The sequence below is a fragment of the Macrotis lagotis genome, chromosome 1 (genome assembly GCF_037893015.1).
Source record: "Macrotis lagotis isolate mMagLag1 chromosome 1, bilby.v1.9.chrom.fasta, whole genome shotgun sequence".
Classification (NCBI taxonomy): Eukaryota; Metazoa; Chordata; class Mammalia; order Peramelemorphia; family Peramelidae; genus Macrotis; species Macrotis lagotis.
Window position 1 is genome coordinate 274,635,185 of NC_133658.1, and position 15,766 is coordinate 274,650,950.

The 15,766-nt window shown below is 50.9% G+C and overlaps 2 protein-coding genes across 4 annotated transcripts in view; one reads left to right on the forward strand and one right to left on the reverse strand.

Annotated features, from left to right (window-relative positions):
• Nucleotides 1-584: 584 nt before the first annotated feature.
• SLC2A4RG (SLC2A4 regulator) lies at nt 585-6,142 on the forward strand. 2 transcript variants are annotated; one of them, XM_074210512.1, is made up of 8 exons: nt 585-869; nt 1,395-1,549; nt 3,226-3,335; nt 3,527-3,714; nt 3,818-3,918; nt 4,009-4,261; nt 4,350-4,474; nt 5,637-6,141. In XM_074210512.1, exons 1-8 carry the CDS (start codon nt 600-602, stop codon nt 5,746-5,748), a joined length of 1,314 nt encoding a protein of 437 aa, XP_074066613.1. In that variant the 5' UTR covers nt 585-599; the 3' UTR covers nt 5,749-6,141. The 2 variants fall into 2 exon arrangements, with proteins under 2 accessions (XP_074066613.1, XP_074066612.1); XM_074210511.1 differs by lacking the exon at nt 585-869 and having other exon boundaries at nt 1,296-1,549; nt 3,803-3,918; nt 5,637-6,142.
• Nucleotides 6,143-7,311: 1,169 nt separating this feature from the next.
• ZBTB46 (zinc finger and BTB domain containing 46) overlaps nt 7,312-15,766 on the reverse strand; it is a 159,011-nt gene continuing 150,556 nt past the window's right edge. For both annotated transcript variants that reach the window (XM_074210509.1, XM_074210508.1), the window contains one exon: nt 7,312-12,698. In XM_074210509.1, the coding sequence (XP_074066610.1) occupies nt 12,309-12,698 (390 nt within the window). In that variant the 3' untranslated portion in view covers nt 7,312-12,308. The remainder of the gene's footprint in view (nt 12,699-15,766) is intronic.

Here is a 15,766-nt window from a genome sequence, read left to right on the forward strand (position 1 = left end):
GCCCGCGCCCGGGCCCCGGGCCAGGCGGGCCCAGTGGCGCGGAGAGAAACCTTTGCCTTAAAGGTCTCGCGCTTCCTCCACACACCCGCCCGGCGGGGAGACAGACGGCGCGTCTGCGGCCTCGGCCGCCGCGGCCAGGGCCCCGCGCTCCCGGCGCCCCGCAGTCGTGCTCGGATCCCCGCGCCCGCCGGCACGCGGGGCGCCCGCTCCTCCCGGCCCGGGGCCGGACCCTCGCCGCGGAGCGCGGCCGCAGGCGGGAGAGCGCGCGGAGGGCGGGCCGGGGGGCCGCGGCGCCCGGCGACACGGCCCCCCCCCCCCCGGCGCCCGGGCCAATGAGCGAGGGAGCCGGCTCCGGGCCACGCTCCAGCTCGGAATGTTGATACAGCGCGCGGGCCAATGGGAGCGGGCGGCGGGGGGGGCGGGGGCTGCACGCGCCGCGAGGGAGAGCCCGGGAGCGGGCGCGCGAGGGGGGCGTGGTCCCCCTTGTTGCAGGCCCGGGCGCGCGGCGGAGCGAGCCACCCGGCCCGCTTGCAGGGCCCGCCGGCCGGGCGCGACGCGGGGGGCGCGGGGCGGGGCGGCCCTGCCCTGCGCGGCGGCTCATGGAGCCCCAGCGGGCCGTGGCGGCCGGCGGCCGGATCTGCTCCCCGCCCCCGGGCCTGACGGCCGCGGCCGCGCTCGGCTGCCCGCACTGCCCCCCGGCCCGGGGGCTGTGCTGCGGCGTGCTTCCGGCCTGCAAGGCCGGCCCCGCGGCGGCTCCCGGCGCCGGGCCCGCGGGCAACGCCGTCTACACGGTGCTGGTGGACGAGTCTCTGCTGCGGCGGGAGGCGGGGTCGGCCCCGGCCCCCGGGAGGCCCGGCCGGCGGCCGCAGGTACCTGGGCGGGGGGGGGGGGGGGGGCCGGCGGGGCGGGGCGGGGCCGGGGGCCGGGGTGGGGCGCGGGGCCCTCGGGGCCGGGGCCGGGGCCGGGGCGGGCGCCGGGGGAGGCGGGGACCCGAGCGGGGGCTCCTCCCGAGAAACTTTCTCTCGTTGCAAAGATGGCGGCGCCGCTGGAGGCGGCTGCAGAAAGTTTGGGCCGGGGCAGGGAGGGGCGGGGGTCGGGGCGGCGCGGGCGCGGGCGCGGGGGCGGGGACGGGGCGCTCCCCCCGCGGCGGGCCGGGCCCGGGGCCCTGGGGCCGGGCGCGGGGGGGGGGCGGGCGCGCGGGCCCGAGGCGCGGGGGGGGGGGGCGGTGTCGGGGCTGACTTCCCGCCGGCCGGGCCGGGAGGGGGCGGGGCCGGCGTCGGGGCGGAGCGCCCGCCGGGGCGTGGTGGCAGATGCCCCCGGGGCCCCCTGCGCAGCGCCCGCGGGGGGGGGGGGGGCTGGCCCGCGCCCCATTCCGGCCCGTGTTCTGTCGGCAGGCGCCTCTCCGTGCCAGTGGCCCAGCCGGGCCCGAGGAGCTGCTGCCCGGGCCCAAAGCCGAGGACCCCTGGGGCCCGGGGAGCTGGGACGAGGCCGGAGCCTGGGACCAGAGCGGGCTGCTGCAGTCCGCCTACATCCCTGTCCCCCGGCAGAGGTGAGAAGCCCCGGCCTGACCCCCGCCCGGATGGCAGCGCCGTCCGGGCACCCAGGCTGGCACACGGCTCCAGAGGGGACCCTGGGTCCGGGGCCATCGCCCTCTGTGTCCAAGCTTCGGGGATTAGGTTAGTGAGGCTTGGACTACAGGCATCAGTCCTGGGGTGGCACCCATGCCCTTGCTGGCACAGCTGCCCCAGGTGGGTGACGTCTAACCAGCTGCGCTGGGGGGCATCTGGGGCTGGAGAAGCCGGGCAGCTGAGTAGGAGAGGGTCGACCAAGTTGGCGCTGGACCATCCATAGAGACCTCTGTCCACAACTTCTCCATCTGGCTCCTTTCCTGTGGACTGGAAGCTTCAGCCCTTCTCTGTGCCCAGTGGGCTACTGAGTTGGGGTGCTGAGGAGACAGGAACTGTTGGTTTAGTAAACAGATGGGCTTTGGCCTGAGTTCAGACGTTGCCCTGAAGTAGCAGTTCTTAACTTGGAGCTTGTCAACTTAAAAAAAATATATATTTTTGGTCATTTTATTTCAACATGATTGATTTTTCTTGGTAATGCCATGTATTTTCTTCACTTAAAATATTTTGAGAAGGGGTCCTTAGATTTTACCAGACAGCCAAAGTGGGCAATGGCACAAAAAAAGATGAAGAAACTTTTCCTACTGTTTTTTTTTCTGACTGCTGGAGAAAGTTGAAGGGATTTGACAGTTCCTTTCCCTAAGAAGGATAGAAATCCCTAGGCCAAAGAATTCCTCCCCATTTCCATTATTATCCTTAACCCTATAAATACAGTTCTCTGTCCTGGGAGAGACAGACAAATAGAATTGCCTGATGACGTTGTGGGGGTCACCCCCTAAGTGGATTGAATGGGGGCAAAGAAAGCATGCATTTGACATGTGGACCATGGTTAAATTCTGCAGACACCCCCACTCCTCGCTAATCAGTTATCTCCCAAGAGACTGGGGCTGCAGACAGTCATTCCTGCTCCTCACTCCCCCTTCCCTTTAGGCTGTTTGTTCTCAGTCTTATTGCATAACTCTAGTTAATGTGTGATTCCTTGAGTTCCCTTCAGTTCAGTTGGAATCCTCCCTCCAAGTGGGGGGAAGTGGGCTTGGCGGTGGTGGGGGAGCATAGGCTCCCATCCCAGGAAGAGCTTCATTTTGAGCAACTTCAGCTCCCCACTGGGGCCCAATGCTCCTGGGTGTGGGACCACAGAATCAGAAATGAACCTGGTCTGTCTCGGGGCCATGAGTTATGACAGAAATCAGACTCCTGCTACCCCAAATTATTTTGAAGTCAGGCCTCTAGAGGGGTGACTGAGCCAGCCCATCTCCCCAGCAAGATTGTGGTGAATTTTAGATGGGTAGCCACAAGGCTGGCAGGCAGGGGTGCTTCTAAGTCATGGGGATGGCATATGGATGCATGTGTGCCACCACGTGTCAGGACGGCTAGGAGAGGGGAAGGTGAGGGGCAGCCCCTCCCAGAACTGCTCCTTATTTATCTGCCTTATCCTCCCCTGGAGCCCCGCCTAGGCCTGGGCAGACTTCCCAGCCTGGCCCTGACCCAGATGGTGTGGGCAGACACTGGCCCCTGGGCCCTGCCTCTCCCTGTGATTGCCCCCTTTTTCCAGAGTCCCAGGCAATAGAAATAACATATCCCCCCCCCTTACAATTTGCAGATGCCCCCCAGGAAAGGCTGGGCTGGATGAAGTCATGGCTGCGGCAGTCCTAACCAGCTTGTCTACTAGCCCCCTGATTTTGGGTCCCCCCTCTGTACCCTTCAGCCCAGGTAATGACTTGGGGAGTAGCTGGGGCAGGATGATAGGTACCAGGTGGGGAAGGTAGAGAGGTAGTTTGGGACCCCAGCAAGGAGATGCCATTCTAGCCTCAGTGGTCTATTCTGGGAGTGATATCCTTTGGGGGGTCCTTCTCTGTTTTGGGGTCCCAGGATCTTCCTTCCTCTCTCATTCCTTCTGGTAGAGTCATGCTGTGATCCTTGGAAGGAGACCTCAGCTGGACCATCTGGCAGCTACAGCAGCAGCAACAACAGTGGGGATTGGGGCTGGGACCCCCCCAGTGACCAGTCTTCTCCATCTACTCCCTCACCACCACTGCCCCCTGAGGCTGCCCATTTTCTGTTTGGGGACCCCATACCCCGGAAGAGGAAGGTAAGCAGGTCCATAGGAGCTGGGGGCTGGGGGAGTGGAGAAAAAGCAGGGTGGGAAGAAGAGTGAAGGAGTACCTCGACTCTGACAGTATTTTTCCTTCAAGAATTCAGTTAAAGTAATGTTCAAATGCCTGTGGAAGAGCTGTGGGAAAGTGCTGAGCACATCATCTGGCATACAGAAGCACATTCGGACAGTGCACCTGGGGTATGATCAGGATGGCCAGGGCTTGGGTTGGCCTGAGTGGTAGGGGAAGGGCTTCTGTTCTGATCCCATTCCCCCTCCTGTCCTCCCCAGGCGTCGGGCAGAGCCAGATCAAAGTGATGGGGAAGAGGATTTCTATTACACAGAGCTGGACATCAACGTGGATTCGCTAACTGATGGCCTGTCTAGCCTGACCCCCATGTCACCCACTTCCTCGGTGCCCCCTGCCTTCCCCAGCTTGGATCTGCCAGTCCCCACTGCCTCTGAGACCACAGCTGTGCCCAGCATCCTGAGCCCTGTGGTACCGACCACTCTGTGTCATGTCCACACAGACCATGCCTACCAGGTAAGCTGAAGAGTACTTAAATCGTGGCTTGACTACTGCCTTTTTTTGGAAGAGATGGTGAAGGATTAGCTGGTATCTTTTTTTCCAGGGATGTCTGACTCCAGTCCATCCAATTGGGATAGTGGATAAGGGGCCACAGCTTCCCCAACCCACCATCATCAAGCCCCCTGTACCAGCCATGCCCTCTGGCCTCAAACCCACCACAGGCGTGAGGTGAGTGTTGACTGAGTCAGGGAAGGCTTGGTCTGGGAAGGGGAAAGACAGCCCTCCCTGATCCTCTGGCAATGACCCCTCCTAGGATCTGGGAGTTAAGTGCTGAAGCCCCCTCTCCTGTTACCTCCTCCTCTCCATTTATTTGCAAGGAAGAGAGGGTCAGAGATGGTAGAAGGCTTGCCAAGATCACAGGGCTGGTACACAGCCGGGTTGAGATTAGAATCCAGCTCTTCTGTGCCTGTTAGACTTGGAGTTCTACTGGGCAATAGACTCAGTAAATATTTACCGTTGGTTCTTGTGTACTCAAGTGGGCTGGGGTAGGGGGACCAGGGCCAGCACCAGTGGGTATTTGGAGAGTCCTTATTCTATTCAGAGTAAGAAGTTTCATGAATACGAAACAGTTAGAAAAGGATAAAGAAACCAAGTTCACAACTAAATCATGTATAAAATAGTTTAAAAAGTTCTCTGAAGGCAAGTATTCAAGGAATAATCTGTACTTGCGTTTCTGTAACTGTAACTAACATAATGCTAAAGGTTTGCAAAGAATTTTGCCTGTTTTATTTGATCATCAAAGGAACCCTTTGATGTCGGTGCTCTTACCTTCATTTAATGTGAAACTGATACCGAGAAAAATATGTAAATTGCCCGGGTTGAACAGCTTTTAAGCACATTTGAATTCAGGTCTTAACTCCCAAGGTTAGCCACTGTGCCTTCTGTCTGTTATAGCACTGTGAATTCAGAGCAGAGTCGCAGGAACTCTGAGAGGGGTAGTTACAGATGAGGAAACCAAGGAGATGAGAAATAAAGTAACAGCTAGGTGTGCAGTGGATAGGGCAGCGGCCCTGGAGTCAGGAGGATCTGAGTTCAAATTCGGCCTCAGACACTTAATAACAAGCCACTTGACCCCATGGCCTTGCAAACTCCCCCCCCCAAAAAAAGGCCAGAGGCGACCGGCAGGAGGAGTGGGGTGGGATTGGGGCAGGAGAAGGAAGGCTGAAGGAAGCAGCCTCTTAGAATTCCGATAGTGGGGGGCCACGGGGAGAGGCGGGAGGCCCAGTGGTCATCAGCCTGGGGGGGCGGCGGCCGCGGTGCTGGACGCGGGCAGCGCCCGCAGGGCCCGGCTTCTTGGGGCTGGGGGTCACCTCGGCCCGTTCTTTCCCAGGAAGCCTCGGGGTGAAGCCAAGAAGTGCCGGAAGGTGTACGGCATGGAGAACCGGGACATGTGGTGCACGGCCTGCCGCTGGAAGAAGGCCTGCCAGCGCTTCCTCGACTGAGGCCCGGCGCCGCGGCCCTTGTCTTGCACAGTTTGCACCGCGGGGCCCCGCCGTCCCGGCCCGCGGGGGCCCCCCCTCCGAGCTCGGCCCCCCGCTTTTTAAAAAGGAAATAAGCTATGGTCCCCCCGGGGCAGGCGCCGGGAGGACTCCCCCCTCCCGGCCCCCACGCGGGCGCGTGTCCGTGACGACTCCAAGTGCCTGAGGACACCGGCCGTTTGCACTAGAGCCCGCGGGGCCCCGGCAGTCCCGCGCCTCGTGTCCGTGGGCCCGGCGTGGGGCCCAGCCGGCGGGGGCGGGGCGGGCAGAGGAGGACGAGTCTTTTTAAAGCTTGTGCGCCCCGGCGCGGCGCGGGGGCGGGGCCGGCCCGCCTCTTCCGGGCCCGCCCCTTCCGGCCGGGCCCCGGGCTTCCCGCCTGCGGCCTCCGGCGTGGGGGAGGGGCGGGGCGGGGCGGCTCTCCGGGCCCGCCTCCGCGGGGGGCGGTGTCCACTGCACTTTGAGGGCGGCCCCGCGGGCCGGCCCGGGCGCGGGCTCTGAGCCCCGCAGCGGCCACACATTCCGAACTTTTCTTTCTTTGCAAACCGGTTCCGAAGCCTGCTAAACTAACGACGTCGGGTCTACACTGCGAGTTTGGAGGGAAAGAAAATTGCACTTCCCGCGGGCCCCCTGCCCGGCCCGGCGGGCTCCGCTCCCCTGCCCTGCCCTGCCCGCGGGCCCCTGCCCGGCCCGGCCGGCGGGCTCCCCTGCCCTGCCCTGCCCGCGGGCCCCTCTGCTGGGGCCGGGCCGGGCCGGGCCGGGCCGGGAGAGTAAAGCGATCTCGTGTATGTTTTCCACCGCGTGTCCGGGCTCCGCTCTGTTAACCGGGGGGCGGGGGGCTCGGGCCCGGGGCCCCCGTCTGGGCTGCTCGCTCTCGCTCCGCGATGGGCCCGCGGGGGGCACCCGGGGCGCGGCCGGCCTGGCGCGACGTGCGTCCCCGGACCTCCCCGGGCCGGCGGCAAAAAGTAGACTGCCCCTTCTCCCGGCCTTGGAGAGGCGAGGGGCGCGGTGGGTAGGGCCCCGGCCCTGGAGCCGGGGGGCCCGAGCTCAGGTCGGCCTCACCCCAATGCCCGGCCGTGCGGCCTTGGGCGAGTCACTTACCCCATTGCCCGGGGGGAGCCCTGCCACTGAACAAGCCCGACAGGAGGTGCCCGGTACGGCCACGGCCGCGCTCCTTGTACGCCTCCGCGGGACTTTGTAGTCCAGCCCTCATTTTACAGGTGAACTGTGACTCGGTGAGTCACAAAGTGGCTGGGGCGGGACTCGAACCCAAGGCTTCCGACCGCGGACACCGCGCTCCCCAAGGGAGCTACCTTGTTACACGCGCGCACAGAGCTGTTCGTTAAATCCGTGGCGGCTGATGCCGACCTTGAGGGCGGAGAAGAGGCCCCTGGACGAGCTTTAGGGGACACCTACGTCCCCAGATGGATTCCCTCAAGGAAATGGGTGCCGACCTAGCGGAGACCGAGTGAGGTGGGCAGAGCCCCCCACCTGGCCGCGGCCCGGCCATCGCCCAGCCCCTGCCCCTGCCCCTGCCCCGCGCCCCGCTCTCCTCCGTGCACTAGGTGGCAGCCTTTCCTTTCAAAGCTCTTCTAGGAAGGCAGTTTGAGGAACAAAATTTGCAAAGCCTTTGGCTCTAGCCCGAGTTTGGGGTCCCCTTCCTCTTGTTGGCTCGTGGGGATTTGGAGCACTCGGTGGCTAGAATATCAGAGAATAGTCAAAGTCAGGGAATGAAACTATGAAATAAACTCAGACAAGTTTTTTGGGTTTTTTTAGCAGCAATTTCCTGATTTATTGAAACCGATCCATTTTGCAAGGATGCCTAAGCTAATCCCATCACATAAAGTAAATAGAATTTCTAGGCACACTTTTGGCATGCCTACACAGACAAGAAACTGTGAGATCAACTAGAAAATAAAACCATATTTACCTGTACTACAGTTACAGAAAATCAGTACAACACACAAGTCATGTTTTCCCACTGACTTCTGGTTACTAAAATCTTTCCCCCCAAATATTAAACACATCTCCAATACAAACACAGGTTTATAATAATTAATATAAAGTCAGTATAATATAGAATATTCCCAGCAAAAAAATCAATAATCTTCAAACACTGCCCTTTTTGTCTCTTGATTGACAACAGGTTGAAAGCAGGTTGAAAAAATAAATATATATGAAAAGCATACACACAGCACTCTCACTACAGTTGGTTCTAAAAAGGGCAGCATCTCAAACACAATATAGGATAGATTTAAAAGTAAAAAGAACCATCAGTATGGCTTTAAGAGTTGCACATGTCACAAAATGAGCTAAAACAGGATTATCTTTAATAATATTGCAAAAAAATTCCAGTTTTTGCATTTTTCTTGGATTTTTCTTTTAAAAAGGAAGATGTGCAAAATTGGAAGCAGTAAGGTGTGTCTTTTTAACCGAGGTCCTATTGAAAGATGGCAGTGTTCTGACTGTATCCTATAACCCAGAGAGAGCCCAAATATACAACTTTGTCAGGATCCAGAGTTTGATACATAAATCATATAGTTAAAAAAAACAACAAAAGACGACCTTCAAATATTTTCCACTTTGGAAACAAAAAAAAGCAATTCAAAAAATACAAATTATGAAATGTAACCTACACTTTTTCTTTTCATAAAAAAATATTTCTTTATTAGCTTAAACATTGATTTAAAAAAAGGTCAGTTACTTAAAAAAACCCTTCATTATATAATGTCCCTTCTCCCCTCCCGAATCTCCCTAAGAGTATATTGGATCATACCTTGAATTTTAAAATTCAAAGAGTATTCCCAAAAGGAAGCTGTATATATTAGTCACCAATTCATATCCAAAAAAAACATTTTAAGGGTAGTTGACAGGAGGGGCAATCCAGAACCTAAATTTAGCTGTACACTATTCTTTGGAAAAAAAAACAACCAAAAAACAAAAAAGGAAAAAAAAAAACCTTTCATACAGTACGGCACAAATGGCTAACCCGAGAGACAGGCTACTAAGGGCAGTTTGGAGAGAATCAGCAGTATTTAAAAAAAAACAACAGCAAAGCAAAGTATCCTGAGCTTGGAGAGACAGAAAGAATTGGATCTGGAGAAGAATTCCTTAGCTATGAGCAAAGTGACCACCAGAAAACAAGGTAGTCCCCCAGCCATCATGTTTTATCAAAAGGTGGTTAGAGCAGACCCCAACCTGAAAGAGACTGAAATTGATACAAAACTGAGAAGGCTGAACCAGGAAATTCCCATTGGTAGCAAAGGTTTTGTTTCCAAATGTATTTTCTAAGAAACTAAGTCTGTATTTAGAAAAGCAGTTTAAAAAAGGGACCTTTCAATTAAAGGTATAAAGTTCTTAGAGAGGTACAAAAGGTGAAATGTGATTAAGTTTCTTGAGTTCAAGCCAAACTTGAGAGAAGAGGACAAAAAAGAGCTTAGTACTAAGATTCCTGGCAAATGGGGAAAGAAACTAAGCCCTTCAAAGAAATTTAAAAAACAAAACCAAACCAACATCAATTCAAACCCAGAGCAAGAGAAGAAGCAGCAGCAAGTTAGAAGCCAAGAGTTCAGGCCATGGAGCCCCTGGCTCCTTTCATTCCATATTCCTGTTAATAGAAAAATCTTCAGTCTTCATTTTTCTTCACAGACTCTAGTTTGAGTAAAGGACAGCAGAGTTTTCAATTAAGTGAAGTTTACAATCCTAATAAAAGCAGCTGATAAAGTTGTATAGAGAGTACCCTCTTCTACTTTATAGAAACTATTACTGATTTTTACATAAAAATATTGAGGATTTCTGCCCTATTAGGTAATATTTTAGAAAATGATACCTGAATTCTTTGCATTTCCAAATCTGCACACCTCCATCAAAAACAACGCACTTAAAGTCTATATCACATAACAGAATGATTTATTTGGTTTATATACTCAGTGTGTATGTTAGTAATATAGAAGCATGTGCTATATCATTTTATCATTATAACAAGTTAGCCTTTTTGTGGGTTTTCTCTCCCTCTCTCTTTTTTGCTTCCTTTGCCTAAAGAGCATAGAAGTGGCACAATTAGAACAGGTTGTACTGTCCGTGGGAAAAAAAGACAAAAAGCAATATCAAACACTTCTAAATTATACAAAGTAAAGCTCAGCACCCCAAAAATCTTCATACAAAATCAAGTTCACCCTAGAGAGGAAGGAAACAAAAGTCAGTCCAGTATCCAACTTTTATCCCTTGAAACACAATAGCTTACGGTATTAAATTTCTACACCGAAGTCAAGGTGGATGAAAGTCGTGGAATGTCTTGGAAACCAAAGTGGTTTTAAAAATAGCTTTAATATAGAAAAAGCCACGATATAGCCATTTTTTTTAAAAAAAAAAGTACTGTTTGCATTGGTCTGGATGCAACAGCTGTCCTCTAGAAGACTGGGGAAAAGGAGGTTGAACTTAGAGGATCCCGAGCAAATCAAGCCAGGCAGAGCTGCAGGAGAGCGGGAATCACCGGACTTGGGCCGAGTTGGAATTCTACAGTGCACAGGTTGAGTGATTGTGTTTTGCACTTAGGGAAAAAAAAACATAAAAAAGGTGCAATCTGTGACTTCATTTGGAAAAAAAAATTGGCAGTTGGTTTTTCAACAGACTCAACGCCAAACAGCTTTAAACAGATCTGTCAAAGAAAAACAAAAACAAGCACAAACAGCTCGGATCTGCCTATCACAAACATCATTCCTTGACTATTCAAAAGAACAAAAAAGGGGTTACCCACTTCGGAAGGTTTAAGCAGCAAACTGCAGATAGGTTTGTCAATTCCTTGTGTTAGCAGCAATAAAGAAAGCCGCCCCGGCCTTCGGACCCGAGTGACCGCGGCTCTGGCCCGAGCCCGGGACTGCCGCGCCGGGAATGCGGCCCCGGCGGGCAGAGTCCCAGGGCGGCCCGAAGCTGGCCCAGCTCCCCAGGGATGCGCGCCGCGGAAAGCTGGGGACACTCCTTCCAGGAGGAGCTAGGAGTGGCTGCGGAGGAACAGGGGGGCCGGGGGCCCGGGGCGGCCCTATTACCCTGCTCACTTGAAAAGAGATGCTGGGCGCCAAGTAGGGGAGGAGGCCTGTCCCGAATGATCGACCCTCAGCTTTGCCGCTTTCGCAAGCTTCTTGCCTCTCCCATCACGGAATATAGCACCTTTGAATCATTTGGCTTGGCGGCAGCGGACTCGGACAGCGCGGCTCCGGCCGGCCCGGTCGCGGTCTGAGAGCGGTGAGGTCTTCCACTTGGAGTGTTGTTGTGTTTCAGCACCAAAGCACAGAGGTGAGAGGTTCGGCGGAGCCTTTCTTCCTTGTACAACAGGACACTTATTTTCTGAAACTCGTCAGAGGAAGGCATCAGGCTGAGGGGGAAAGAGTGAGCTGACACCAGCCCCTGGTCTAAAACGGAGGAAAGTCTTCTCCCTCGGGCGGAGGGGGTTCCAGAGGCTGGAATCGGGCTCTGCTGAGAAAGAGAGGTTTGGAGGGCCCCAAAGCCGGCCCCTGAGCAGGCTGGTCTGGTTAATAGAGTACTAGGGTTAATGTCCTTTGAAGCAAAGAACTGGAATGGTGCAGGTTAGCCACAAAGGGAAAGATAGCTATCCTAGCCTTTTTGTTTTCATTTTTGAAATGTCTTCAATTGGTCATAATTTGCATATTCCTACGAAAGGGAGGGCAGGAGGCAAAGAAGAAAATGGGAACCAGATTCAGGTAAACTAACTGAGTGCTGGCTGCTCCCAACCCAAGGTCAGAAATGGTTTTGTACCTCCTAGGAAATCACACTCTTATCTGGAGCACAGAGTTAGGTATAGTTATAAAGAGTGGGGTTGGTACCCCTAGGCCCTGGAGAGCCAAACATTCCCTTCCTTCGCTCAGAAAACCAAACTTAGGTAGGTTGTAGCTGTGCTAGTCAAGTTTCTCCACCAAGGAAAAAAAAAGCCAAAAAACAATTACTAGAGGTTTGCCTTGCAAAGTGATCACTGAAGGGTCGGGGAGGCCCATCTATATACATACTGGTTGGTTTATATGGACTGATAAGCACACTCACTACTGCTGGAATTTTTATTTATTACTTTGGATAGAAGCCATCACCTTATCCCCTGGTGTTTGATTTAAAGTGGGAAAGGTATTTTAAAAAAAGCACATGCCTTTTAAAAAAAAACTCCCCTCTTCCTACTTCTCACTCCATTCACAAAACTCATCTCTTCAGAAATAGTCACTTGCATGCAATTGGATTGGCTTCCATATTGAGGCAAAGGCATATCTAAAGGGTGAAGGAGAAGGAGCCCTAGGAAGTAATGGGAAAGAAGTTGGAAAGGTAAGAAGAAGGGATAATAAAATATACCACTCAAAGTGGTCTTTATGAAGAGCTGAATTAAATAGTTAAAGGACTTACATTTGTTGAAATAAAACAGAAACAAACACAACTTACACATGTGGACAACAAGAAGGCTTCTTTGCTTCTTCACTCTCCTTCCCTCTTCCCTCCCTTCCATCCCTTGACCCCCCCAAAACAGTTTCCTATGAAATCCAGGTAAAATCCTTGTCATGCTCCCCAGAATTCTCATGTTCCTGGGGAGAGTCAACATCCTCTTTGTCATCTTCTAAAATCACATCATCCTGGGAAATACCAACATCATCTTTCCACTTGATTTCATCATCGTCACCTAGCTCCTCATCACCCTCCACTTTGATGTCATCTGGGTCCTCCATATACTGACTTTCTCCAGGGTACAATTCATCTGGAGAGCCTTCTCCTCCATTCTGATCCAAGTGGCCAGGGATGCCTCGGCCTGAGCAGTCGGTACACACACCATGACGGCGAGAGCCATGCTTGATTCCCACACTAGCCGCTGACATAAATACTCGGTTACACACTTTGCATACATATTTTTTGTCTTTACTGTGAACCTGGGCAAAAATAAAAGGATGCTTGAGTTAATTCAGGAGAAGCAAAATTCCCACACTGTTTTCTAAAGCAGTGTCTTATGAAGACTATAATAATTCAGGAAATAGCACCTGATTATTTAATAATCCAGGGATCATTAAGCAACAAATTCAAAATTAATGAGAATTATATTTATACAAGGAAATTTGGGTGGCGCAGTAGAGAGAGGGCTGAATTTGAATTTAAGAAGACCAGAGTTCATGGGGCAGCTAGGTGGCATAGTGGATAAAGCACCGGCCCTGGAGTCAGGAGTACTTGGGTTCAAATCCGGTCTCAGACACTTGATAATTACCTAGCTGTGTGGCCTTGGACAAGCCACTTAACCCCATTTGCCTTGCAAAAACCTAAAAAAAAAAAAGATCAGAGTTCAAATCCAGCCTCAAACATTTTCTCACTGTGTGACCCTGGGGAATTCACTTTAATTTATTTTTCTCAGTTTCCTAATCTATAAAATGATTTGGAGAAAGAAATGGTAAACCACCACTTCAGTATCTGCCAAGAAAACCCCAAATAGGATCATGAAAGGTCAGCCATAACTAAAACATATTCACACAGAATGATGGCTTTCACATCCTCTTGTTCTGTTCCTTTTACTACTGAATCACTGAGTTTGCTCTGAATCTGTGGTTCATTCAGTTTTTTAATCAATCTATCAACAAGTCTGTCAATTATACTAGAATCCAGTTCAAAACAGCTAAAGAAAACCAACTGTTAAAATTTCAGTGACTATTTACAATTCTGAAATGAGCAAATGCCATAAATCAAGTCTCCATTTATTATCTTTATGATCTCTAGACTTAATGAAATGATGGAGAAAATGTTAAGAACACAGATTAATTTTAAAAGTATATCTATCATGTAAAGATTTTTCCCTAGAGAACCAGTTGTTAAGAAATGTACCTGTACATTCCTGCCTTAAAGGACAGTTTAGTTAAAAAAAAAAAAAGACATGGTTCCTATCTTTAATCAAGGTTGAAAGATAAGAATAGCACATTTTTTTTTGTTTTGTTTTTTAGGTTTTTGCAAGGCAGACGGGGTTAAGTGGCTTGCCCAAAAGGCCACACAGTTAGGTAATTATCAAGTGTCTGAGACCGGATTTGAACCCAGGTACTCCTGACTCCAGGGCCGGTGCTCTATCCATTATGCAATCCAGCTAACCTGAGTAGCACATTTTTAATGAAAAGAATTTGCACTTATCAAATTATATCATAAGCAATAAATTCCCAGATAATTTCTTCATTAATGTGATAAAATGCTATATCTGATACTAGCTGGGCATGCTAAATAAAACCTTCTCTGATATATAGTGTTTCCTTTCAGGATTTTTTTAAAAAGAATTTTCTTTACTCTGAATTAACAATACCTTGGTGCTACAGGCCATATACCAGATGAGAGGTACAGAATATCTGATCACTCAATCAATAAATATTTGTTAAGCAACTACTATGCCACATCCTGGGGATACAAATACCAAAAAAAAAAAAAAAAAAGATCAACCAATCCTTCCTCTCAGGTAGATTATATTTTTCAGGAGAGATAACAGACATATAGAAGCACTGACAAAATAAATACAAAATAAATGCAAGGTAATTAAATACTGTGTAGATATACTAGTATTATTGGTATCAGAAAAGGCTTCATAGAGAAGAGGAAACCCAAGCTTCATCCTTAAGGTAGAAAAGAATTCAATGAGGTAGAGGTGAGGAGGAACTGCATTTTAGGTATGAGAAAGGCACAGGTTTGGGGAGGGGATGTGGAATGTTACATTCTATCTGTAAGGGACAGAAGGTCAGCCTAGCTAGACTGCAAAGTATAGGAAGGAAGAAAAGTGAGGTATAATGAGACTGGAAAGAGTTTTGAAGAGTCAAACAGTGAAACATTTTATTCAAGAGACAATAGTGGGTGCCAATAGTTTATTTAGTAAGACCATTACAAAGTCACTCCTATATTTAAGGAACATCAATGGATAGCCAGATGGAAGATGAATTTGAGTGGGGAGAGACTTGAGGCAGGGAGATAAATCAGGAAGTCAATATAAGAACCTAGACAGGAGTTGATGGAGGCTGGAATTGAGGTGGAAGCAGTGTTAGCAGAGTTATCATTGGAGGGGGTGGAGGGAAAATGAAGTCTCAAGATAGTGCTGAGCTTGGGAACTTGGGAGACCAGATGAAGAGTGGTGCCTATGGCAGAAACAGGGAAGTTTAGAAGTATAGAATTTGCAGGAAAAAGAATGAGTTCTGTTTTGGACATTTCAGGTTTAAGATGAATCTGGGACATCTAGTTTGAATATTTAATAGGCAGTTGGATGTGTGAGTCATCTTTCTAGAGATTATAATTAAATCCATGGGAGTTATTGGGCTTGTCAAGGGAGAATGTAGAAAAAAGAGAGTCTACAAAAGAACCTTGGGGAACTCCCATACTTATAGGGTATAATATAAAAGATGAGCCAGCAAAGGTGACAGGAATTGGCACAAAGGTAGAATGCAAAAGAAAACCAAAAATTCATAGAAGAAAAATATCCAGATATTAGGACAGATGAAAGTTAGATTAGAAATTGGGTGACTGGGGCGGCTAGGTGGCTCAGTGGATAAAGCACCAGCCCTGGAGTCAGGAGTACCTGAGTTCATATCCGGCCTCAGACACTTAATAATTACCTAGCTGTGTGGCCTTGGGCAAGCCACTTAACCCTATTGCCTTGCAAAAACTTTAAAAAAAAAAAGAAAAAAGAAATTGGGTGACTAACCATCCCCCAAAATAAGTCATTAATAGTTTCATGACAAGAAAGCAGTCTCCTTTGGAGTGCTTCTGGGCAATGTAATATAAATAAGCACTTATTTAGTATGAGGCAGGCACTTGTCTAGGAAGCACTTTACAATGATTATCTCATTTGATTCCTCACAACAATCCTATGAGATAAGAGGTATTATTATTCCTATTTTTTATAGTTGAGGAAACTGAAGCAGATAGTGACTTTAAGTGACTTGCCAGGGGTCACACAGCTAATGTCTGAGACTAGATTTGAATTCAGATC

Excerpts from the sequence above, each read along its gene's own strand:
- SLC2A4RG (XM_074210512.1), top strand. The coding sequence starts at position 600 with ATGGAGCCCCAGCGGGCCGTGGCGGCCGGCGGCCGGATCTGCTCCCCG. Across the intron at positions 870-1,394 it reads GGCCCGGCCGGCGGCCGCAG|GCGCCTCTCCGTGCCAGTGG; the intron begins GTACCTGGGCGG and ends TTCTGTCGGCAG. Across the intron at positions 3,919-4,008 it reads ATTCGGACAGTGCACCTGGG|GCGTCGGGCAGAGCCAGATC; the intron begins GTATGATCAGGA and ends TGTCCTCCCCAG.